At 30.7% G+C, this 26,019-nt stretch overlaps 1 protein-coding gene and 1 long non-coding RNA gene across 2 annotated transcripts; one reads left to right on the plus strand and one right to left on the minus strand.

The window, feature by feature from the left end:
* Positions 1-8,529: 8,529 nt before the first annotated feature.
* Positions 8,530-10,437, plus strand: LOC132728742 (uncharacterized). Its single transcript, XM_060714414.1, has 4 exons — positions 8,530-8,670; positions 9,164-9,455; positions 9,742-9,795; positions 10,009-10,437. The coding sequence occupies exons 1-4, from the start codon at positions 8,530-8,532 to the stop codon at positions 10,431-10,433; spliced, it is 912 nt and encodes a 303-aa protein (XP_060570397.1). The 3' UTR covers positions 10,434-10,437.
* Positions 10,438-20,756: 10,319 nt separating this feature from the next.
* LOC132728744 (uncharacterized) lies at positions 20,757-23,537 on the minus strand. Its single transcript, XR_009625522.1, has 3 exons — positions 23,398-23,537; positions 21,978-22,142; positions 20,757-21,588 (listed from the first exon to the last, which is right to left on the minus strand). It is a non-coding gene; the product is annotated as an uncharacterized LOC132728744 (long non-coding RNA).
* Between the last annotated feature and the right edge of the window lie 2,482 nt (positions 23,538-26,019).

Raw genomic sequence — 26,019 nt, forward strand, 5'->3', positions numbered from 1 at the left:
AAGAGACATACAAAACAACATAATGTCTTTATGATATCACGGAAATCACCAGGTATTTATGAGAGCAGTGTCATCTGGGACAGAAAGCTGGTGGAAATTAAAATATGATAATACACTGCATAATTATAGAAAATGTTCGGAATAGTCCGGTTCAAACGATTTTGCATAATGCACGAAACAACACTTTTGCACAAGGCTTTTATTTGATTTAAACCTATCAAAACTTAGTTATAAGAATAGTTAAAATAAATCCAACTAACATATATAAATTATGAAAGATACAATGCCAGGTTCTAAATATGAATCATCGTCAACGTGACTCATAAGTCCAGTGAGCGTTTTACTTTCTAAACGTAATCGCCCTTATTGCTTACACATTTCCAACGGCTGTACAAATTTGGAGAAAGTGTGATCCTTCAGAAGCATTAATCACAATAAAATTACAGGATAATTGCAGACACGGTTTGATTGAGTCTGTACTTGAGGAAAAATTAAAAAGGACAACATCCCTCACGCCCCTAAAATAGAGAAAATGTTGCAAGCTCGGTTTGATTGAGTCTGTTCATGGAGTGTACTGTTAAGTGCGAGATACCGCCCATACCGCTCAGCACGGGGTTTTGCAGAATTCAACATTTAAACATGGTAAAGGTGAACTTTTGAATTTAGAAACATCCACAGATGCGTTCATAAGGCGGTTATTAAAACCGAAAAGAGCGATAGTTAATTTTCAATAATCTAAAGTGCTGGAATCAATTATCCCGAAGGACCAGGAAAAAATGTTGAAATAGCTGTGTTTATTGCCTAATTTCCTAAATTTCAAAACTGCTTTTTTCTGATGGTAGAAGTCATTTCATTCATAGGTAGTCCCTTGTATGAATTTGGCATTTTATTTTGTAGTTAATTGATCATAGTTAAATGGTGTAGGGGTTATGTGTGCCCCCTATGAGGGATTTACTTTTCGGTTTTATTATTATCAAACAATTGCTTCAGAGCGTTTTAACGTTGACTGTTGACTGCTGGCTGCATCAAATTCTACAAATGCAACCAGTGCAGACTTTTATCAGATGGATGTCATGTCGATGCCGACTGATCATGGTATGCACTGATTGCTGTTCAGTAAGTGCATATTTTCTTTAATTGTCTCTATAAACAATAGATAATTTAGGCCTAACTGAGGAATTGACAAGTCCATAAATTGGTTAGGTAGAATGAAGAGTAATAGATTCCCCTGTTTCCTTATTACGGACCTTTAAAAATTGAATTATTATCTGGGGCCATCTTTGACTCAAACAATGATAAGATTGCCTTAGTCGTGTTATTCTTTCGCTCGCGCGTCAGGACTAAGAATTTTGAATGAAAAAATGTTTGTTATCTCGCTCATTAAAATCATGAATTAAAAAAAATGGCTCACCAATATTTTTTTCTTTAAAAAATCCATAGAACAAGAAATCAACTTTGTGTGACCTTATTCAATTTACTTCTTCAAGAATTTACTTACAAAACAAATGAGTTAACAAGAAGTAAGATTCACATTCATCATTTCAAATATTACTTTGCAATATACATGTTATCTATAGTAATATTTTTAAATATTATCAAGGTCATTTTCTCCTTTTTGTCAAACTAAAGGAACATAATGTAATAACTTCTAAACAACAGAATTAATTTGTTATCTCCCTCAAACTGATAAAACAATTTATATTTACAATGTATTTGATGAAAGAAATTTCCTGTCTTATTTTATGAGCTTTTAACCGTAAACAATTTTTTTTTTGGTAGTAAAACCTAAGTCGTCATTGTAAAGGTCAAATCGGGAAGTTCGAACCTTTCATTGATCAATGCTTGGAGCACAATCGGGCATGTAAGAAAAACTACCAATATTCTGTAAGCTGGATGCATAGTATCTGCACAGGAACAAATCTAGATTGTTGATGAACAACTCGAATGTTTACAAAACTCTTAAATGATTTGCGAGTTCGTGTACTAAATTTTTATCGTACGTATTTAGCTGTATATTCTATACATTTGTAACTGAAAAATAAAGTGTTTTTTTTTCTATTTTACGATGTCTTTTAAAGATCCAGTATGACGTAATTGAGGATGTAACCACACTTATGATAGATTTTATATATGTATATAATAATCATCTCAAGACATTTTCCACATATCCAAGAATATGTTAAATTTGTACTGCGAATGTTAATTCGCATTATAAGTTATCTTTAAAATATATGCATTCATTTTTTATTGGAAAATTTGTCTTAGTCTTTATCGAAAATAAATTTCTGATTACCTTCCTTTAATTACATAAAATGTAAATTCGGTAATACGTTTACAAATAATGCTTTTTGGAACTTACAATATTGATAAATCTTCATTTGAGCATCACATTTATGTAATGATACCATAAAAGATTTGAGTTACAGGATCTTTAATAATTTATCGAGATAAACTTTTTTCATAAAAGTTAGCTGGGAAAAAGTAAAAAAAATCACTCAAGGAATGCGTAGAGCAGTTTACATTTGTATGTTCTAAATTGGGATGTGGCAAAACCCATATGTTACTATAATAAGACCCTAATCTCAGCGATTTCAAAATATTCATGATAACCTACTTTGTACTCTGAAAAGGAGAATGTTGAATTCTTAACAAAAAAAAGTAAGTTTATGATCATTTTATCTATTTTTGTGCAAAATAAGGCAATGACATTTCTTCATTATATTCTAATTAAGCTGTTTTTACATATTTGCAAACAAAGAGTCATTCATTTTATAGCAGCTGATATTATAGTTGATAGAAAAACATGTGTAAGGCATCTTTAAGTTTTTACAACAATCTTAAATAAAATTTCGTAGACCAAGCAGGTGAATGAAAAAGAAATATATTTTACAAAAAATGTTTTTCATCAATGCCATCTCGAACTTAAAACATATTTTCTAAAGCATTGTCTAAAGCATTTTATCTATTTTTGTGCAAAATAAGGCAATGACATTTCTTCATTATATTCTAATTAAGCTGTTTTTACATATTTGCAAACAAACAGTCATTTATTTAATAGCAGCTGATATTATAGTTGATAGAAAAGCATGTGTAAGTCATCTTTAAGTTTTTACAAAAATCTTAAATACAATTTCGTAGACTTAGCAGGTGAATGAAAAAGAAATATATTTTACAAAAAATGTTTTTAATCATTGCCATCTCGAAAACTATGAAATGTTAGTGATTTCGTTTTATCGCCAACAGTCATATATCATGCATGTACGTGTATACCTTCACAATGGTTTGCATATCATGATTATAGATTGAAAACTGTTTCGAAGATAAACTTTGCATGGTTTTAGATTATAGATGCTTAGAGTGTTTTCTATTTTTACCCAACATTTACTTAATTACGACCATTTCCTAACTTAATTAGGTGGCCATTGACCAGTAAATCATGAGCTTTTTTGTAAATCATAGGCTTTTTGTACCTAACGTCATTCTTAAATTGCTAATTGTTTAATACATATTTTCCGATTGTTCCGTACGCCGCTGCACAACCTATACTGGACGAGGTTTTAACACATCTGCAAAGCCTATGACCAGTGTGAAATATATATGATAAAGATACTTGACCTCAACAGTGCCAATTGTGTTATTTTAAAGCTTAAATTATGCCAATGTTATATTGAAAACCACCTCCTTGTAAAGTGAACATTAAAGATCTTCTTGATGAAACCATTCGTCCAATTTCAAATTTGCAAGGATTGTTCCTTGGGTAAAAGCTTCCAAAGTTGATTATTTATTTCATGCATGAATCTAAATGCGAAGGCAATCAAAAGTTAAAATAACAAGAACGTTAAATATATTTGCTAAAGAACCATAGGTCTGGAACTTAGATGTTTTGCATGAGGTATTTTCTGGTGGACCTCTACCAAACGTTTTCAAATTATAGCCCAGAAATCAAAGTTGGCCCCGGGCTATGATTTCCTAATATGTCTTTAGTAAAAAAAATTAAAATCTTCCTCAATATTTCCAATGCAAGAGATATTAAGCATGAAACATTATCTAGATGACCAATACAAAATTGTTCAAGCTATAGGCCTGGGGTCCAAGTTGCCCGACATGGGGTCATGAGTTTTCTTTGTAAACATATAGCTGTTACTTTAAAATTCTTTATTCTTGTCTTCTGAAAAGTTCAAGGGTCAGATCTTAAAAGTTATAGCATGAAAACTGAAAAACATGGTCAAACTGTAGCTCTTGCGCGAAATTTTGCTTTGTCCTTAAGAATTATGGGTTTGCCTTATACACAAACTTGAAAAAAAATGATATTTTCAATGTATTCCTACAAAACAAATTGCTTGTGATGAAAGAAAGTTTTTTTCTTCTTCTTATGAGCTTTTAACCGGTTTACATACATTTTTTTGTTCAGTAGTAAAACATTTACACTGTAAGTCGACATTGTACAGGTTAGATCTGGAAGCTCGAACCTTTCATAAACAATGCTTTGAGAACAAACTAACATGTAAGAAAAAATATCAGTCTTATGTAAGCTGGATGTATAGATTCTGAACAGAAACAAATCTGGATTGTGGATTAAGATTGTGACATGAACAATTCGATTGTGGAAAAAACGTTTATAAATAAATAATTCACTAATACGCGTACTTAATTTTTAATCATTCTTGTTAAGCTGCTTATTCCTTGCTTTTGTTACTAAACAATAAATGTTTTTTTCAATGTTTTACGATTTTACTTTTTATGATTTATCCTGATACTTATTTTCATAAAAAATGTTAGCAGGGGAAAATATAAAATATACAAAATAGCTCCGGGAAACCATAGAACGTACAATTGTATGTTCTAAATTGGGATTTGGTAAAACCCACATGTTACTATTATAAGACCTTTATCACAGCGATTTCAAAATATTCATGATAACTTACTTTATTCTCTTAAAACAAAAAGGAGAATGTTGAATAGTTAATAAGAAAAGTACGTTTATGATCATTTTATCTATTTTCGGTGCAAAATAAGGCAATGACAATACTTCAGAATATGCTAATTAAAGTAGTTTTTACATATTTTCAAACAAGCAGTCATTTATTTGTGTATGCAGCTGATATTATAGTTGATAGAAACACATATGTAAGGCATCGTTTTTACAAAAATCAAGAATACAATATCCTTGACTAAGCAGGTGAATGAAAAAGATATAGTTTTCACACAAAGAAATGTTTGAATGTTGTGAATGAAAAAAGTATATTTTTCAAAATGAAATGTTTTCCATCAATGCCATCTCGAAAACTCTGAAATGTTAGTGATTTAGTTTTATAGACAACAAATATATCTGTCATTTATAATAAGTACGCGTATACCTTCAAAATGGTTTGCATATCATAATTGCAGAATGAAAACTGTTTTGCATGGTAAAACGTTGCATGCTTATAGATTATAGATGTTTAGAGCGTTTAACTTAACACATCCTATTTCTACCCAACCTTTACTTAATTACGACCGTTTCCTTACTTAATTAAGTGACCATTGGCCAGCAAATCATAAGCTTTTTTGTAAATCATAGGCTTTTTGTACTTAATTGTTAATTACATATTTCCCGATTGTCCAAACCTATACTGGACGAGGTTTTACCAATTCTGCAAAGGCTATGACCAGTGTGAATATATAAGATAAAGATTCTTGACCTTAACAGTGTCTGTTGTGTTATTTTGTGGTTTAAATTATGTCAATGTTATATCTAAAATCACCGTCTTTGTATAGTGGACATACAAGAACCACAGGCCTATGACTTAGATGTTTTGCAAGGGGTATTTTCTAGTGGACCTCTACCAAACTTATTCAAATAAAGCCCTCAAGTCAAAATTGGTCCCGCCCAGGGTTATGTTTTCCTAATATGTATGTAGTAAAAATTTTAAAAATCTTCCCCAAAATGTCCAATGAGCAGGTCTTAATTTCAACATTCATGAATGTCTTTTCCCCATAAACGTTTTTCAGCAATCTTATTTAACCATGCATTTAATCAATTATTAGCATCTAAATAAAGCTTAATAATATAAAACAAATGTGAGAATAACTGTGACAATATTATTTGTTTTTGACATAAGAAAAATGTCTAACGTTTATAATATTCTTATATTGATTAATTCAATATCAGTTTGATGAAACACAGAAGAACCGTGCATGCCTATTTTGACACTTCTATAACAGAGATGTATTTCCTGTAACTTAAACGTCACTCATGTAACAAGATGTGAAAGACATTTTTATACTATGATATACTATGCTTATCCTTAAGCAAAATAATTTTATTACAGAAAATTCTTACTGAAAAGGTCTAATTTGAATAACAGAATGAGTAAGCTATATATGGGAAGCTGCGTTTCCTATTACAGGTCAAGTAAAGTTGGTCTTTTCTTAAAAGAACTGCCATCTTTTTAATTACATTATATATTCATATTGTGACCACCATTAGTGTGTGCAGTGTTAAAAACATAGCATGCCTACTTGGTGTGAATAGCAACATGTTCATGTTATATTTACATAGTTACTGTGTAGCAATCATAAATATTCTCTCATATCAAATTTGAGGATTGTATATCTTTAAAGTAGGTCCTTGCGAGAACACATAATAGCGTTCAGATAACGATTAATCTTAAGATGAAATAAAATGGAATTCAATAAAAGTGTGATAACATAAGGAAGTACCAAGCATGCTTACTTTTTGACACTGCTGTAACAGAAGTGTCTTTCGTGTTACATTACTGTCACTCATGTAACAGCACATAAAAATTGATTTTAATTTTTAATTACCAAGGTTTTAATAGATGGTAATGAAGTAACAGTGTATCACTTTAAGAAAATATTTAAATATTAAGATAAAATAAAATGACATTAAATGCACTTAATTTATAACAATAGAAACTGCAATATTCTAAATATTTACATTTTGAAAAATCAGATATATTCTTTCTTTGTAATCTGAGTTAATTATGCTTTGGAAAGGATGATACAAAACCTGTTGATTGATTTATTATTATTAGTAGTAGACACAATATCCACTATCTAGCTGTTAAATATGAAAGAGGTACAGGATTGACATGAGAGAAGTAGTAAGGTCATAATCAATGCTCTTATGGCAAAATAAAGACATATTAAGCTTGCCAAAATAAGTTTTCATCATTGGTAAATATCTCTTATCAACCCCCATAAAACATCTAAAGATAAAAAATATTCAAACTGAAAATGCTGTGACAATACTCTAACACATAACATTTTATATGATCTAAATATGATCTAATTATTTATTTAACGGCGGAAGCTTGTTTCCTTATAAGGCTTTACTTTTGTGCGCGTTTTCAATCTTTACCTATACATAAAACAATTATTGACTTTATGATATGATCTTCACCAGCAGAAAATCATATTGACATCGTATATCGCCTCGGTCAATATGCCGGTTAATATCACATCATATTCAATGGATCATTAATCAATAATTGAATAATATTACCTAACCTCAAAATGCATTCATCTTCATAGTTATAAAAATAACACATAAAGGAGCGTTTTATCATATTCTCAAAATATTTTAACATGATCATTTTGTTTTGTTTACATTATCCGGTGATTAATCGTGTTATCTTAAATATCCTTCCAAAATGCCTATAACAGCTTTTTATATTTTAGGTGAACAATAAAAAAAAGTTTTTTCTTTTACCTGTATTCAATAAAAGATAACTATGGATGTTTTTTTTTTTTTTTTTTTTTTTTTTTTTTTTTTTTTTTTTTTTTTTTTTTTTTTTTTATTTTGAAAACAACCAGTAAATGCTTTTTTAGTGTTTTTAGTATTGTTCTGTCTCTGTTATATTTTTATATGTTCATTTTTAAAGCATTGTCTAACTTTTAAAGCACTAAAGCATGAAATTAAAACTACTTTCTCAAATTCTTCCTTGGTTGATTAGTATTTCTTATGTTTCAGGACGAAATGACGGACAAATATTATCGACTAGTGACCATTTTGGTTAATATATGTCCTGATCCTCTGCGGGAGTTATTTCTGAAACAGGCAGCCGCAGACCCTAATCTCCAAACACCATACACTACATTAGATGCTTATTTAGGCGTTCAGGAGAAAGGATATCAATAAACTTACCCAAAAAGCCAAAATGTGTTCTACGAAAGGATCAATTTTATTTGTTGTTCCCACCTGCAGGTCAAGGTCCAAACAGATATCACCGCGTGGGATGTGACATTATATTAACTGCTCTGTTGAAAAACATTTTTAACTTAGCCCAAAATGATCTTGTGTGTATCGAAAATATCAGGACAATCAGAAATGATCTCCAACATATCGCAGGGACGTGTAAAATAACTGAACAAGATTTTTAAGAATAAAATACAAAAAACTTATGTGTGAACATTGTAAACTTAGGCATTATCTGTTAAAGGTCAATCTTATGCAGACAAGATTGAACAAGATATTAAAGAGGTAGAAAGTTCTATATTAACAGATCTAGGAGAAGTGCTAAGGTCATGGTACATGAGCAAAATCGTAAAATTGGAAGCAAAGATGTAGAACACCTTAAGGATCAGATAGATGAAATAAAACAAGATACAGGCCAAACCATGAAAACTTTAAAAAGAAAACCACTGTCAAGCGAACACGAGCCGGAGGTAAAATGTCGAAACGCATTCAAAACTGTTGATCATATACTTGAAAATATGAGAGGTAAGCCTTCTTATGAATTTCAAAGTTTTTTCAAAAAGTTAATGCATTATAATTTGGTGGTCGTTTAAAACACCAATATACGTTTTGAAGGCAATATCTGACAGTAAATGTTTATACTTGTTATTGAAGAATTTTATACCCTAAGGTTTCCACCAATAAAACAGTGTTTATATGATTATTATCGATACATTATGCATTAACATTTTCTTGTATAATTGACATTATGTTTTCAAATAGAAAGACTTTGCGTCTTTACTAACCAACAAACTTGACAGCGACTTTTCACCTCCGCCAGAAAGTGCAAAAAATCATTGCAGAAATCGACGATAATCACCTAGTGGTCGTGTCAGGATACGGCAAAGGTCTGTATCTACAAGCGGCACTTTATGCTATAAATAGCAAGGGATATGAAGAGGACGATTGCATCCTATGTTCAAGTCCACAGACTGGCGTCATATCGGTAAGGAAGATGCCAAGTTAGTTGTGTTCCTTCACCCATTTGGCAAGAGTACATTTGATTTACAGAAAGCAAAAGACTTTCATTCAATTGTGGATAGTATTGTTGAAACAACTTCCTTTAGCGACAATGATGATGTGCTAGATGTTGTTATAATAATGGACAAATCAATTTTAGAAGAATGGAAAAGTTATTTTAATCATGATATGATGGATCAACCAATCGTTGTCTACAAACCAACCACTGAAGACTCACCTGTGGACCTTATTGAAGGTACACGTATTTAGTAACGCTAATTCATTTTATTGATTACAAATACAAAACATGTTTTAAGGGCATCTGTATCTGACTACTTACTTATGACAAAAATATTTTACTTATTTGTAGTAAGTCAGCTATTTGTTATGTGTGTCATTTCGTTTTTTAAAAACATCAAGATCTGGATCCACAACATACTCCTTTAGAATACATGGTCCTTATCCTAAACTTTAAAAATAAGCCTTCGATGTGGGATTAAGAATACAATATATGATACGATCTTTTATATTTCATTTTTCAGGTGAGAGCAATATGTCAAAGGTTGAAGCAGATCCACACTATAAAAACTTACTTGGTATGCATAATTCAGTTTTTAATAACATAAAAAGGGGCAAGTTTTATCTAACAAATTATTCGATAAAGCATCATTTTTTACATGTAAATACACAAAATTTAATATATATTCTAGATACTTCTAATAATGTTTGAACAAGTAAAGTCAGAAGTTGTTAAAAACTCCGGTAGTAGTTTTATAATCAAATAATAATTCTCATTTTCCATCTTGCAGTTCAATCAATTGCTTACAATAAACATCATAGAGCAAGGATGGCAGACGACAGCATCCGAGAAAACGCGTTGGAAGAATTCCGCTCTAAGAAGGTAATCGTCATTTCCGGTCCACGTTGCAGTGGGAAAACGACGCTTGCTCTCTCCTTACTGTCGTCATATCAAGATGGTCACTACCTCATACTTACAGAACCGGATGATCTCAGTTGTGTCAGATTTGGTGTTACCTGTGTTGTGATCATCGAAGATCTTGGGGGAAAGTACATGTTCGAAATGTCCATCATTCAAAAGTGGTTGCGGAAATTGGATATGCTCTACTCGGCAGTCAAAGATGGCAAATTAAATGTGATCATCACATGTCTTACCAGACCGGTTGAGTTCATGCGTTCACGATTCGAAGCATCAAATGCTGGAAACTGTCATTGAATTACCGAAAAGGTTGTTCTGTTAAAAATCCAAGAAAGAGTCATCGACAGGTTCGTATGAAATGTTATACTATTTAGTAGTAATTATTGAATCATTGTTTTAAACTTTCCGAATATTTGTTTCAATATTGATTCTTAAATTTGGTAATATTAACGTTTGCTGGATTTAGATATCTACATATAAATGTATTCAAATTGATTTTACTCTTGTTTGCATAAAGGCAGAAATTACGATCTTATATATTATTTCAGATTGTAATTCTGAAGTGTATGCTGGAATAAGGTAACTCCTCTTTTGTTCGGTTTGTTCTATTCCAGGTGATATTTAATGGTCTATGTTTGTTTTAGGCTAATTGATATTTTTGTAACAAGCAGAATTTTTATAATGATGACCTATTTTTATTATCAATCTGGGGCAAATAAGGTTATTTTTTGTCCCAGGTAAAATATATTTTTATTTTTACACCGAAACAACAAAAAAGCCATAAACATACAAGAGATTTAAGAATATGCATATACTTTTACTTAGATTTCTATATTTAACTTAAATAGGGTTTTGAAGCTTAAGATGACTTTCAAATGTTAGCTGTTTGTATAAATAATGACAGAAGCAAAAAGAAAGGACATATATAAAGGATCAGGTTTAAAACTGAGTACACATAATCTTCTTAATTATAGCGAGTTGAATATGTAATGTTCTGAAAAGTACGTTCATTGCAATACATGGGATCTCTATTAAACAATGCACATAGGACAATGAAACTGTTCCAAGAACTATGACCTTTTGTATTCGATAAGTCCGAAATAAAGTGTTGAGGAATTGCAAAATTGGGTGCAAGAACATCCGTCGGACCAAAATGTATAATAATCAGATATAACACCGACTTTTTAAAAGTTAATAAACTTAAGAAGAAATATTTCACCGATTTTCGTGTAAGTGCTTTTTTCTAAATGTTTAAAACACTTGTATTGAGATTCCTAATCATTAAATCTGTACTTTATTTCTCAGATAAATTAATTCATAAATAATTCCGTTTAATATACAATAACATTCGTAAGCTTGCATGAAAAGAAATTGTTATGTTTGGTGTTAATGGCATTCTTTTCTTCATTTTTTAGTAATGTTTTGAAAAATCATTACTTCGTTAAAATCGTTAAAACAGTATGCCGCAATTATTTTGAACATCTGCAGTCGTCTTCGATGAAAACAGTCGCAATATAAAGTTAATTTTTGTCATAGGACATTAAATAAAGATACAAATTGTATGTATAGCATCATTTTAAACTTTTCTCATTTCACAGTGTGTTTGAGTAAATGAAGGTCAAATTAGCATGTACTCGCTCCGCATCCCCTACGTTTTATCTCTTAAAATCTCGCTCTGCGCCCCCGCGGGGGATGTTTTATCGCCACCCTGTTGATAATCGTGTTTTCGCTCCGCTCCCTGGCCATTTTATTTAGTTCATTCTCGGATTTTCGCTTGGCGGGGCTGCGAGGCGAAAACTAATATGACACACAAATCTGCCACGATGAATCTATATGTTATATCTAGGTAACTGGAATAAGGAAGTTTACCACCAAAGCAAACTTTACAGAGTAGGACAAGCAGCACGACTATGTGATAAACACTTTAACCACTAGAGATTAACATTTATTCGCTACATTTTGCGAACTTGTCAGCTTGATAGATTCCATAGTTTTTGACTAAATCAAGCTGAAACGAGCTTTTAGCAAATTGTTTTCTCCAGCTGACCAAATTGAAAAAGTCATAGCTCTCTGAATATTGTGTTTTATTTGTTATTATTTACTTATGTAGCATATATTAATGAAGGGTCATTATGTATATTGGTGCTAGAAGGCTAATACTTATCTGGAGGACTCACACATATGGGCAACCGGTGGCGCGTATAAATAAACTCAAATACACACAAAATATTGGTGTTTGTTTGTAGAAAATCTCTTCACCGCATATGGTTGTGAACGAATCTAGCTCTCAGGAGTGTGCACTTTTTACAGTCGACACCATACTAGAATTGCAGCGAATTAAGCTTTCAGAAATCATCATTATTACTGTCATCGTCATAGTCATCGGCATTTTCATCATCACTTTTTTTCTTCTTCGTCGATATATGCTTGTTTTTCTTGTTTTCTTCTTCTTCATAAAATTATCATCGTTTCACCATTGTTAGATCATCATCTTCATCATTTCATAACAGTACAGCATCTTTTTATCGTCATATTCAATAGAACATCATTATATATCATCCATCAATATTATCACAAGTAAATCATCAACACAATCATCGGTGGCCACCTCATAAGTGCCATCATTACAACACCATCATTATGAATTCGAGATGCTTTAAAGTATTATTTCTTGATGTAATTTGCAGAACTTGCAAATTTGGTGGTTATATATCCGGTAGCTGTGTGAGTTCATACCAACAGGGACAAGTCATTGTATTTTTTGAGCTCATTGCTCGGAACTTGCTGGTTTCCAAATAAAACAGATTCGAACAAGCGTATCTATAATCATATTTATTAAATTCAGCACAATTGATAAAATCACTTTTCTAACTTTCGGTCCTTACAGTTCAATATGTACCCTGATATTTGCGATAACAAGCACCTTTTACTTCCAATCAATGTATGTCTTTCTTGTAAAAACACAAAGAAGGCTCGTTATGGGCATTTTATAATTAAAGCATTTATGCCTCCAAGATTCATGTTTATACTACTTCAATATTTTGAAGATATATTTAATGTAAAATATTGATAAGTGAAACAACAAACAATTATGATTCAAATAAATAACCAAAAATGGCCACAAAATGGTTAAAAGGATCATTTTCCTGTATTTTCGATTTTCTTGAAATATTTCTGGTCATCTAGAGGTATACAGTTTTATCAAGTTACATGAATTTATTAAATGTTTATCAGTGTTTATAGTATAAAAAAACAAAAAAATATAAAAATATCCAAGAGATGAATGAAGCAACAATATCCATCCTGCTCTTTATATTGAAATACAATGGAAAAAAGACATCAGACTTCATATCATTTACCATAAAATAATGATGATGCTGTTTTGACATTGATCAAACCAAGCTGATTTTGATACGATAATAAAACATATCCATAATAAAGCTAAATGTGATGATAATCATAAATTTAAAATGGAATTCATGATTTTGACGATGAAAGACATGATAATTATGATCTTGGTGTAATTAATAGAAGAAATAATGAATCATGCTGATGATGATTGTAATGATTATGATTATGATGCGGTTGATTTTTTTTTAAATAATGCTGATTGTGATGATGAATGTGATAATGATAAGATTTTAATGATGATAATAATGACAGGAATGATGATTACGGAAGCGATTGTATTCACGGTTTCGATGAAGATTTAAGTAGTCAAATCAATTTCGATGACAATGAGCGTGATGAATATTAAGGTTTATTATCATTAGGGGGCTCATACCTTAAAGACGTTTTCGGTAGTTTTTTGTGCGCATCGTTATGCGCTTCCAAGAAAGATAGTCACGGATTATTACTCTTCAAATGTTTGTAGGCTAAGTGAAGTGTTGTGACTTTAATGCGAAGGCCCTCGGTCTTAAATAGGTTAATTTAATCTTTGCCTAGTTCTATTAGGGTGTAATAATGCTGTTTCAACTGAAGTACAGATAATTAAACGTACCACTGGAAATCTTTGCCCTTAATTATAATTATTCAAGTATACCTACACACACACATACCTGTATCATCTTTTCTGAAGGGTCTAAAAACATACACATTAATATTTTATTTTAGTAAATAAGCACTTTCGTGATGATGTAATTCCAGGAGATTAACATGTTTTGCATTAGTAATAAAATAATGACAACATATGACAACATTTGTCAATAATACTGTTTTATACATGTACTTGTATTACTATTATATTTCAGTCCGAACACATCATCCTATAACAGAGTAAAGAAGATCCAAAGGCATATAATTGAAACTCCTGAAAATGTGACACTTTACGGGACGTCAAAATGGTGTCAACATCCAGATCGGTCGTTTCTCTATTTAGCCATAATACGAGTATCATCAGTTGATGATGATGAAGATGATTCCATCTATACATCTCAGATATTTAAAACTGTCGTCATTCATATCAGTTCAGACTTTGAATACCAGTGTTACTACAATATTGATATAACAGAAGACTGGGATACTACAAAACATATCTGTTGCACTGATACTGGAAATGTGGTGATTTCTGTGGATAGCGAAATAAGATTGTACAGAATTACAAGCGGAAATCTTCAATTCATCAAATCTAAAGATATTGGGTGCACAAATATTTCCTTCTTCAAGAATAAGATTTACTGCTTTACTTATGGGGAATCATTAATAATTCTAGATACAAATCTAAATATAAAGAGAAGAGTAGAACTCATTGGAATTGCTGCCGAGAATATTTTACCATGTTCATTACAAAAGTATATCAGTACTTTGCATTCTGATTATGCCGATAACGATAATTGTATCATATGTGAGGACTCCAGACTTAAGCAACTGAAATATTTAAGAAAGAAAGGATTTGAACTTAGGTATTTATGTGCTGCTACTGAGGACAGTGTATTTTTATTTGGAAAGCAGGGTGAGGACTTCAGGATTTTACAGGTGAACACTGACATGACGGTACTCTCAGAAATATTTGTATACGAAAAAGAGACAGAACGGAATTATATGTTGATTGGAAGAAAAATGGTGTTTGACAAAATTAATTCCAGATTAGTCATACCAGCAGGTTACGATAAACACATATTTCATACAATTTACTTAGAGTAAACCAATTATATGTCATTTTACCATGTATATTTTTTCACAAACATGGAGAGTCTATGCAGTTTCACTGTACTCACCGGCTTTATTCATATTCATAAACAAAAAGATGATATTAATTTCCTCACATTACATAGTATAATAAAATGTTTACTTTTTCAAACATGCTATGGGAAAAAAATTATTTCATAATTTATAGATTACTCTATATTTTACAATTTATTAAAGCCACATTATCTCGTGTAAAACTGGATAAATCATACTATAGTCTGTCCCACCAAATTTGAACATTTATGTTTTATTAAATATAATAGTAAACATAGTCTTGTTTAATGTGATGTTGACTCAAAAGGCATGTTTTCCATTTTTGCAAAAAGTCATTTGTATTGTTAAGGTATTAAAATTATATTCTTTTTTCGTTGACTTTTGTAACCTGATCATTTCAAATGGTCTAGCCCATATTGAAGTCTTCCGGGTTCGTCTCACAATTAACATGACATGTTCTCGGTAAATGATTATTTTTATAAACCACTGATCAATTTTTAAATTTTTAATTAAGGAACAACATTTGATGTAAAAAGACATTTTCACGATCAAACAATCGCATTTATGTCTAATCGTCAATTAAAACCATCTGAAGTGAAATACCTCTTTATAAATTTTTACATTTAACAGATTTATAAAATCACGTTGATAGTCTGTCGTGTTTAAATATTCATTTTTTAAGGAAATAATAAAAATATGACTAGATTAGATAACTTATCAGTCAAGCGAGCAACGTGTCGTAGGGGAACGGAAAATCGCTAGTAAACTGAAATATTTTTTTACGACCTCCGTGTTAATACATACACGTTATCACTAATGCAATATACATTTATCAATAAAATAAAAGGAGATAAGAATTAATGTACCGTGATCCTCCTTAGGTTTTCCTTTCAATAAACGCAAAATGGGCAACCCAAGTCTATGTCTACTCTAGTAGCGATGACCTACAAGATGTTTTAGTAAGGCAATAGAGAAAGGCTGAAAAGTCATAAAAACAGTGCATGTCTAAGGTCATTCGTATTATCTTGACAAAAAGAAAAAATATAGTACATCCGTGTGAAGAAGCGTGTCTTGTAGAAAATACAGGACATTCATATCAGTTAAAATACAAATAAAAATTTGGTTCGTATCATGTTTCATTTAAGACTCTTTTAGTAAAATTTATTAGTGTGTAAAAAGGGGCCCCTTTTTTCCAGTAAATTTTAAATAAAATTTAAATGAAAACATTTCAAGTTTTTTTTCTTCTCTCCCCAAAAGTACTGTAAAAATAACCCCGTTTTTTAAAACATGCTTTATTTTTGCAAGTCCATTTGGGTGTGAGTATCTATGTTCCCTAATAATACATTGGAACAGGGGTTGGGCAAGTCGCTTTTTGCCCAAAAAATTTTTTTTTATCTTTTTTTTATTGTTTTATTAAATACCCCATATATTAAGAAAAACTATAAAAAAAAAAATCTGATTTTCTTTTTAAGCTATAGAGAAAGGATATTCAAGTTTTTTCCAAAAGGGGCTTTATGAAATTTTTTCATCAAAAACCAATTCGTAAAAGAAAATCCTGTAATTTTGGGAAAAACTTTAAATTTTTCCCATTGTATTTAAAACTTTTTTCCCTTTTTTGTTTTAATAATTTAAAAAGTTTCCTTAAAATTCGTTTTTGGCTGAATAAAGAAGAAAGTAGTCTGATAAAACACAAGTGGAAATACGAAAAATATGTTTCAACGCAGTGAAAAAAAAAATTACAGTGTAAATATAGAAAATGAAAATATCCATTCTATTCCATCAATATGTCTCAATATTTCATTTATAAGCATATAAGAATTTGTTATATTGAATAAAAGGAAAAGGGAAAAAAGAAGAAAACTTTTTTATGTTTTATATTGTTCTATAACCTCATTATTCCTAATTACCAAAGATATACTTCAAGTGAATGTAACTACAATCTCGACTTTTTGTCACGTATTGCGACGTGTTTGCATTTTTGTAATATTTTGTGAATTGATGTTTGAAAAGATCCCTTTAAAGGCTTTTGTACAGATTCATTTTTTTCTTCACATTTTTGTTTTGGTAAACTATTAAAAAAGAGTATTTTTGAAAGTGACTTCAAGAGACAACTATGATGTTTATTAGTATAATAAGACTTTTTTTCTTATTCTGCACGCAGATTTGATTCTTAAAAGTTGGTATGTTTTACATATCTTAATTTTTATTATTATTTGTTTTCGAGAAGGAATATGTCGTTAACATCAGTAATATTCCAAAAATATATTTTTCTTTTAGTTTCTTTATAATACCGTAGTATGTGTGTCAGTTGTCTTTGCATTGCAGGCAGGTCAGTCATAAATGATCACATATCCGAATGTTTGTATTTGTATTAAATTTCAAGGAACTCCACTGAGAAACAAAAGCCTAAGAACATAAAATTTCAACTTCTTACATTGGTCAGATGAGGCACTTAAAAAGAGAGATAAATTAAAGATTATTCAGAATAATACTCAGAAATAAATTGAAAATCATTGCCTGATTTGAGTGAAAGGTGTTGCAGCGTTTGAAATTTGATCATTTTTTTGTTTTCACATTCAATTCGAGTAATTATCCTTGAAAAACAGATTAAGATAATGATCTGAAGTTTAAAAATTCACATGTTATTGGTAAACACATGCATCAATTGGAATATTAATCTCGAAAGATAACTTCCAGTCCTGTCATGTCCAAAAACCTCAGTGGAGTCCCTTTAATGATCACAAGTTTATATTGTTCATATGTTATGCATACATGTAGATTTTAGATTTCCTCGGTCCCACAATTAGTTTCATTTTTAAAGCTTACATTTTTATGAATTCCCATTATCGTACCCAAAGTAATTGTACTAATTTACCTTGTCTTTGAAAAATTTATTTACAATCGGTTCAAAGATAATGAAAAGAAAATTTCAAGCCAGTGAAACATTTTCTTTTTAATCATGTTTATTTTATAAAGGTTTCCATGCATTTTAACTTAAAATCGTGTTCAAGGGATAGTGTACCATATTCGAAAGACGTTTTCATAATCACTCTAAATATATTGATGTTATCACAATGATTTTCTTGACAACCTGTATTGAATTTATCTTTAGGTGTGTATCATGTTTTGCTATTATTTTTCACTTACTTAGTATTGCATACAGAAATACATGGCACATATAGTCCCTGTATTAATTTAATCATAAGTTCTTGAATGAAAACTGTACAGATGTGAACATATTAGCCGGGTTATTCATAATAAGCCAAACAAGTTTTGTGTATTTCAATTGTATTGCAGAGCGTTACAACACATGTTATTTTACATTTTTTGATAAAACACAACAGCACAAATAATCGTAAAAATTAAATACCCACTATACGAGTATAAATGATAAATTATAACATAGACCATAAATTGTTTATATTAACGTAAGATTAACCAACAAAAAATTAAAAAATTCATAGAGTTTTTGTAACAGAATATACAAAACGAGCATACTTCGTTTTAAAATTCATTTTATATTTTAACTATTATTTCGGATATGTCATCAATAATTAAAAAATGGATTATTCAAATAAAATTTAAAAAAGCAAAAACCATGGTGTTTACTTTTGGTTTTCTATTATGATTTAGCAAAGTACCTTCATTTGAAACAAGAATTAAACCCCCAGCACGTTATTACTCTGGTCAAATACTTTAATATTCTGGACAAATACATAACTTTGAGTCAGTTCAAGATATACAGTCATATGGATAAATGGAATTATGGCAGTAAATTTATAGTCAAGAACAACAATAGGTGGGGGCCCCTTTGAAAAACAAATCATTTACATTTCGTGCCTCTTTTAAAAACAAATCATTTACATTTCACATCAATCGTTGGATACATAAATGAAGTTTTCGTCCTTCTCAATGATTACAGTTCTGTAAAACTTATAATTTGTAATCTTGGTCGCGTAAAAGGTTTTCGTTTACTGTTAATATCAAAATTTTATGACACTGAACTTTAGCATTTTCATCAAACTTAGCATTGTTAATACGCCATTGGTGTTAAAACTTTCAAATTTAAATGTACTTTATAGAAATTTTTCACAAGTTTGTGCAATAAATATGCTAACATGTCATAAATATAAAGTATCTAAAATATAAAGTCTTAACAAAATAAAAAAGGTTGTGATTTTAATCTAAAGTTAAAAAAAATTAAATATCATATTCAGTGTACTCATAGATCTTCAAATACATTGCACTTACATTTCTAAGAAGAAATTAATGTAATATGCATACAGTAAAAACTTCTGATTGACATGATCTTAAAATTAACATTCTGTACCTTCTTATTAAATAAATATTTAGGCCAGTAGTAGAACAAAATTTTATTCTATTTCAGATTTGACTTCTTTGTTATCAAAATTATTAGAATCCCTTATTTGCTTTGAAAGGTTCAGCTACATTTGGCACACTTTAATTATCACAGACAGAATCTGCCACACGTTTGCAAGTATTTTGAATTTCTTCGCCATTCGACAATCATTAACAGTGTGATCAGCACTGGGAATTTTGTTCCGTAAAATGTCCAAGTTTGTATTTATTTCATCGTCAATAGTATCCTTAATTTCATTTTGTCGTTTTTCTGACACTATTTTAAACTTGTTTCTGTGTCAGTAAAATGTTTAGTTACAGGATCACTAGATAATATTTCTTCTTAGAAAACACTTGTATCAAAGCTTTTACTATCAAAAATCCTTCTGTTGGAACTCAGAATAGTTTAACTGTTTTTTCCAAATAAAGTTACATTGTCTGCAATACATTCTGTATTTTCATTTGTTAGTGTTCAGTACTGTTTGAAAGACTGTCTTCATATAGTTTTTTGAACAGTGCTACTTACATTCTCGTCCTGCCCTAAAATATTATCAGTCAAAGGTTGTTTACAACAGGATCAAATTGTTTTATTGCAGTGGCCGCCTAGTAACAATACCATTGAGTCTTCATTTTTCAAAAAATTATATGAAGATTTGAGCAAATTTGACATAATAAACCTGTTAGTAATGGGCATTTATTAACAAAGGCATCCTTATTAAATGGCTTGTTGACTTTTATAAATATACTTTAGCCACAAGGGGAATTTTAAAGCATTTTGGTTTGTGTTATGTAAGAAACCCGCTTGCATCTGACTAAAAGCGTATCATTTCTTTATTCACTTACACAACTGAAACTCTACGGCAAAATATGTAAACGTTCAAGTATCAATGTGAATTATTTCAAAGAATACAAACAAACGGAAGTATTTCTTCACCAAAAAGGAATAACTCTTATTAATGAAAATATTTTAGTCAGTCAGATTTTTCATTTCCCCTTTCATGATATCAAAAGTAACATCATCCAATGTTTTTATAAAAAAAATTGTTGTCTAAGTAAATGGACTAACCTGTCTTTCTTAAGCTGTACAAGTCTTGTTCTCAGCTCTGCTAAAGTTTCTGTGACATCTATTTTAGCCGACACGTTTGAAGGATGCCTCTTCACTGACGTCATTTTTCCAACTGAGCTAATGTTAACAACAATTACTAAATTTGGCTCTTCATTATTATCACATTTTAAATCACTTGTTACTTGTTCATTGTCATTTATATCAAAACTTGAGCAAAGAAAATCAGATTCTCTGCCTGAAGTCGTTACATGTTCGGATTTAATTGGACTGATATCATTCTCTATAGGACTGAAATCCACTGATTTCCTTTTAGTTATAGTCAATGACTCTTGATTATTGTCTGTTAGTTCAAAAAATGTTCTGTTCACCAGTTTCAGTAGATGTCTTACCAGTATCGTGCTGAATCTTCAATTCCCACATTATCTCATCTACTAAACTGCTGCCCCTTTTATTAGATGAATTTCCAAATGTATCAATTTCAAAGTCAAAGAATAAATTATCATCATCATTATTTTTATTTGCGTCATCATCTTTTCTACAGTTTTCATTAGACTTGCTGCAATTACTCACGCTTCCTGTTGTTGGTGATAATGAAGATCCAGTTACACTGGGTCTTTTCATCTGAGTATAAATAGCACCAGTTTCAAAGACACTAACTCGTGGGAGACTAGAATCTGTGAAACAAGGATGTACTTTTGGAGAGTTTCTGTTTCTATCTAATGAGTTAAATCTGTCTTTAGTTGATTCTGAGGAACATATTCCACTGTCACGGTTCTCATGACCACCTGATCTTGTCTGTTCATCGGGCAAAGATGTTGATGATTGTCCTCTTGGTTTAACAGATAACTATAATAAAAATACATATTGTTTAGAGAGAAAGATATTTTTCAGAATGATTTAGACTTAAGACCTTGAATCTTTTTTGTCACAAGATAGATCCATATTGATCAGTTCTTATGTTCGTAAAGCCAAAAAATAAATAACCACAAGAACAATTAACCAAAAATATTCTACGTGCAATATTCTATCATTAAAATCTTTTTCCTTTTTTTTCTTCTTTTATTTGTTTTGTTTTGTATACTGAAACTATCAAATAAAACAATACTATTATTGTTGTAAAAGATGCTTGTGCGTTTAATTTTTTGTTTGAATTTGTTTTTTGCCAATTTTAACCCATTAGCGGTCAGCTTTACTGGGTAAACATGTGAACTCATTTGATAAATTGTATGACTTACATAAGAAGATCTATTGGTAGGATCAGGTACTCAAGTTATCTCAACAGCTTCATGATAAGGATGTGTATCATCCATATAGCCCTCCAATCCTTCAGGTGTTTTCTGTGTACTAGTTTCCTGCATCAGAACTCGAAGCCAGGAACCAAGCTCCGTCCAATTAATTGGCTAAATAACAAAATAATAATACACGTTCAATTTATTGGTAAAATAATGAAATAATAATACACTTCCAATTTATACGCTAAACAATGAAATAATAATACATTTTCAATGAATTGGCTAAATAATTAAATTAAAATACACTTCCAATTAATTGCAGGCTAACTCTGATGTAGTCTGTTCATGAAGGGAAATTGAAAGTGCTACCTTCCATCGTAAAACTTCTAAACCTAACCTGGTATATTATACTTTATCTTGGGTTTAATCCATAAATACTTCAGTCAACGAATTAATGGTTTTACACAGGCAAGTGTTCCATTTCCCTGTATCAGTATAATTATCCATATCCCCCCCCCCCTCCAAAAAAAACCCAGGAAATATCATATAATCAAAGCACAGAAGGCGCTGAATTTGTTTGGGTGGGTCTCATAATGTCAGAAAGGTGAAGGTTATAGGATTATAAACCAATTTGTTTGTATAGTGTCACCAATCCTGATTCAAGTGTTATAACTATAGTAAATTGGCTATAAGACTAATTGCGACACTGATATTCAATTCAATGTTTATTTGGCTTAAAAAAAAAAACAAAAACAAAAACATTAGTTGCCTTAACTGGGATTTGAACTCCAGACCTCTCGCTTCAAAAGCGAGCGAGTTAACACCTCGACCACGGGGACCCAAATGCAGAATAACATATTATTCTAGATTAGAGTTTGTAACCCTTATTAATATCTATATATTTTGTTCATGGTAAACATGTTGTTTAACACTGGAGTGAATAATCATGGAGCTGAATATAAGCATGTATATCTATAAGAATAACACAATATTAGAAATCTTCGATCAATCGGGAACTAATTTTTCGTTACGAAAATTGATGCGCCTGACATTTGACAATCTTTACGCAGTGATCTCCCATTAATTTTCCGACATAAATGTACATATGAAGGGAAGTAACCACTTCGAGGAGTTTGGACTACTTTCGGCATTTGCAAATAAGACCCAAACAAATAAAAATGACCTGTCGAAAGCGTATTGTATGTTGCAAGTGTCAAATGCTGGTATCTAAGATACATAATTATAAGTATTGTGTAAAATCTACAACTTCAACAATGTAACAGCCTTTTAAACGTGCATATTAATATGATATAACTTAAGAGACAGAGTTGTAAATGATTTATTTCAACAGAGTACTTTAAAATCTGTAGAAATCAAAGTACCTTCAAATCTGCTCAAAATTATGACTTTCTATCACACATACCTCTATTGTTATTTTCTTCCTATTATTTTCCAGGAGCATTAGACCAAGCTCACTTTTTGTTTCCTTAATAGCTCGCTTTAATATACTCCTGAGAAGAAATTCCAACTCGCAAACTTCACTCGTTTGTGTCCGATAACATTCAAAATTGTTCTCATGTACAAGACACCAACGTTTTCCCCATTTACGCTTGTTAAAACTACTGTATACATCGACATAACCTAGAATAGATAATTAAAGATAAATTTAGTTTACCCAAAAAGGGTCTTGTGACTAAACTTGACCGCTCATTATAAAAGTTTAATAATACTACAATACAAGATTTTTTAAAAGATGGGATTTTATACATCATATCTAGCTCTATTAAAATGATTTTGCAAACTATATTTTTAAGTTAAGAAACATTAAGACTACTAAATTCAAAAAGACAACATTCCTTCGTTTATAGAGTTGTCAACTAATGAAACCTCCTTACCCTAGAAAAAGTTTTATCCAAAAATGTGAACGAGTTTAAATTAAAATTAGATAAACACTGGCAGTGGAAAAAGATTCAAATTTGAAGATATTTATTGAAAAGACCAATATTGAAGCGGACAAGAAGACAACAGAACTCGAAGGGACTAATTAGTCCGTCCCTTTAGGGACTTATAAAGTTTCCCATACATTACAATGTTTCATAATGTATAATAAATATCATTTTGCATATATAAATGTAATGAATGAATAATATTAATGAAATTATCTAGCAATTATCCTATTCTTACCCCGATGTTTAATATGTTTTTTCATCTCCACAGGAGATTCAATATAGGTTTCCGGGATGATTGTACTTTATTTTTCTGACACTTCATTCAGGGACGTTTGACAGCCAGATAACTGCCTAACCCTCTCAACAGATGGTGACCTTTCTGCACCAACACTGGCAGGTTTCCTGAAGGAGGACCTTTTCCCAACGCTCCCATTTTGACTGTCGTCACTCCTGACAGGTCTGAAAAGGACAATAAAAACTTATGTTTAACTTTTATATACTATGATCTTCATTTCCACTAAATAGGTCTTATTTGATTAAGAAAATGCCCAAACTATACTTGGGGAACTTCATTCCCTATTACTGGTCAAGTTCATTTGATCCACCAGTTTTTTTATTGACAATAAGTTTACCTAACATGTGTAGAGTTCAAAAATAAATTATCTTCTGAAAAATATTTATTTTTCATTAAATAGAGACTGCATAAGAATTATCAAACAATTTCAAATGTTAGCAAAAATGACTAGGATTTAGACTCAAAACATAAGTTAGCTTCTTGACATGCGCTATTATACATTATTTGGATTTTATTTTCCACACTTGCTTATTTTCTATTTTGCTGATCAAATAAATGAATTATGTAGCAAGTGTACGTTCACAACTGGGCTATCTTAGGTTCTAGGCCTTAATTGAGAGACGGTCATTTACCTTGCAAAATGACTTGCCTTCAAAGTTTTTAAGAAATGAAACAAATTCATGTCGGAACTATTATCATGCATTCATAATATGCCTTCTTGTATGACATAATGTTTAATTTTGTCTGACCCGCTAAAAAGTTAAAAAACGAAAAGCACCTACCCTTCCTTTTTCACTTTGTCTGTTCCAGGCTCAACTTCAAAATTATCTGAACTTACAAGTAAGGCATTAGAATTCGATAACTGAACATTACTATGAAAGGAAATTACTTCATAATTGGTAAATCTTTTGAACAAAAGATTGATCTGTATCAAAACTGTTATATTATAACCTCCATGAATCAGTTCATTTATAGAGACATATCATCTTTTGTTTTGGTAGGTTCGTCGAATTTTCTGTCTACAGACAACATTGCCTATATTAACATTTTCTCGAAAAGCATGAGCTTTCATACTTAGACACAATATTCCTATGAATAAGATATTCATTTAAATGTCATGAAATATGACATTGATACTTAAAAGACATAAACTGCCAAAACTTTCACAATCATTTTCATCATTTATATTTTCTTCAATTTACTGACATATATTGTTTCAACATATACTTGTACTTAACAATTCCTATTGGAACTAACATAACATTTCTTTTCCAGTAATGTTCATAGCCATTGTATTTATTCAATCATCAAAACAAGTAAAAGGAAGATAACCCATTACTTTACATATGATATGTCCGATAAGAGTTTGCTATCATTAAATTCCGTGCGTTAGTTTAACTCAACAAGGATATTGTGTTTAAAACTGGATAAAGCATGTATGTCCCAACAAATTTGAACATTTCATGCTTTATTTAATATATTAGTAAACAAGTCTAGTTTGATGTGATGTGTACTCAGGAGGCATGTGTTTCACTTTTTTGCAAAAAGTCGATTATATTGTTAAGATATTAGAATTTCACTCTTTTCCGTTGACTTACGTTGTAACCAGGCCATTTCAAAATGGACTTGGCCATACTCGCGTCATTTAGGGTTCGTCACACAATAAGCATGACATGTTCTTGGTTACTATAAAAATTTGATTAGCAAACAATGACATTTTAAAATAGTCGTCCATTTATCAGGTTTTCTCAACTCGACATCTCTATAATATTTGGATGTGGCAAAAACAGCCTCTGATATA

Source organism: Ruditapes philippinarum, unplaced genomic scaffold (genome assembly GCF_026571515.1).
Source record: "Ruditapes philippinarum isolate M1 unplaced genomic scaffold, ASM2657151v2 ctg3358_1_1_1_1, whole genome shotgun sequence".
Taxonomy (NCBI): Eukaryota; Metazoa; Mollusca; class Bivalvia; order Venerida; family Veneridae; genus Ruditapes; species Ruditapes philippinarum.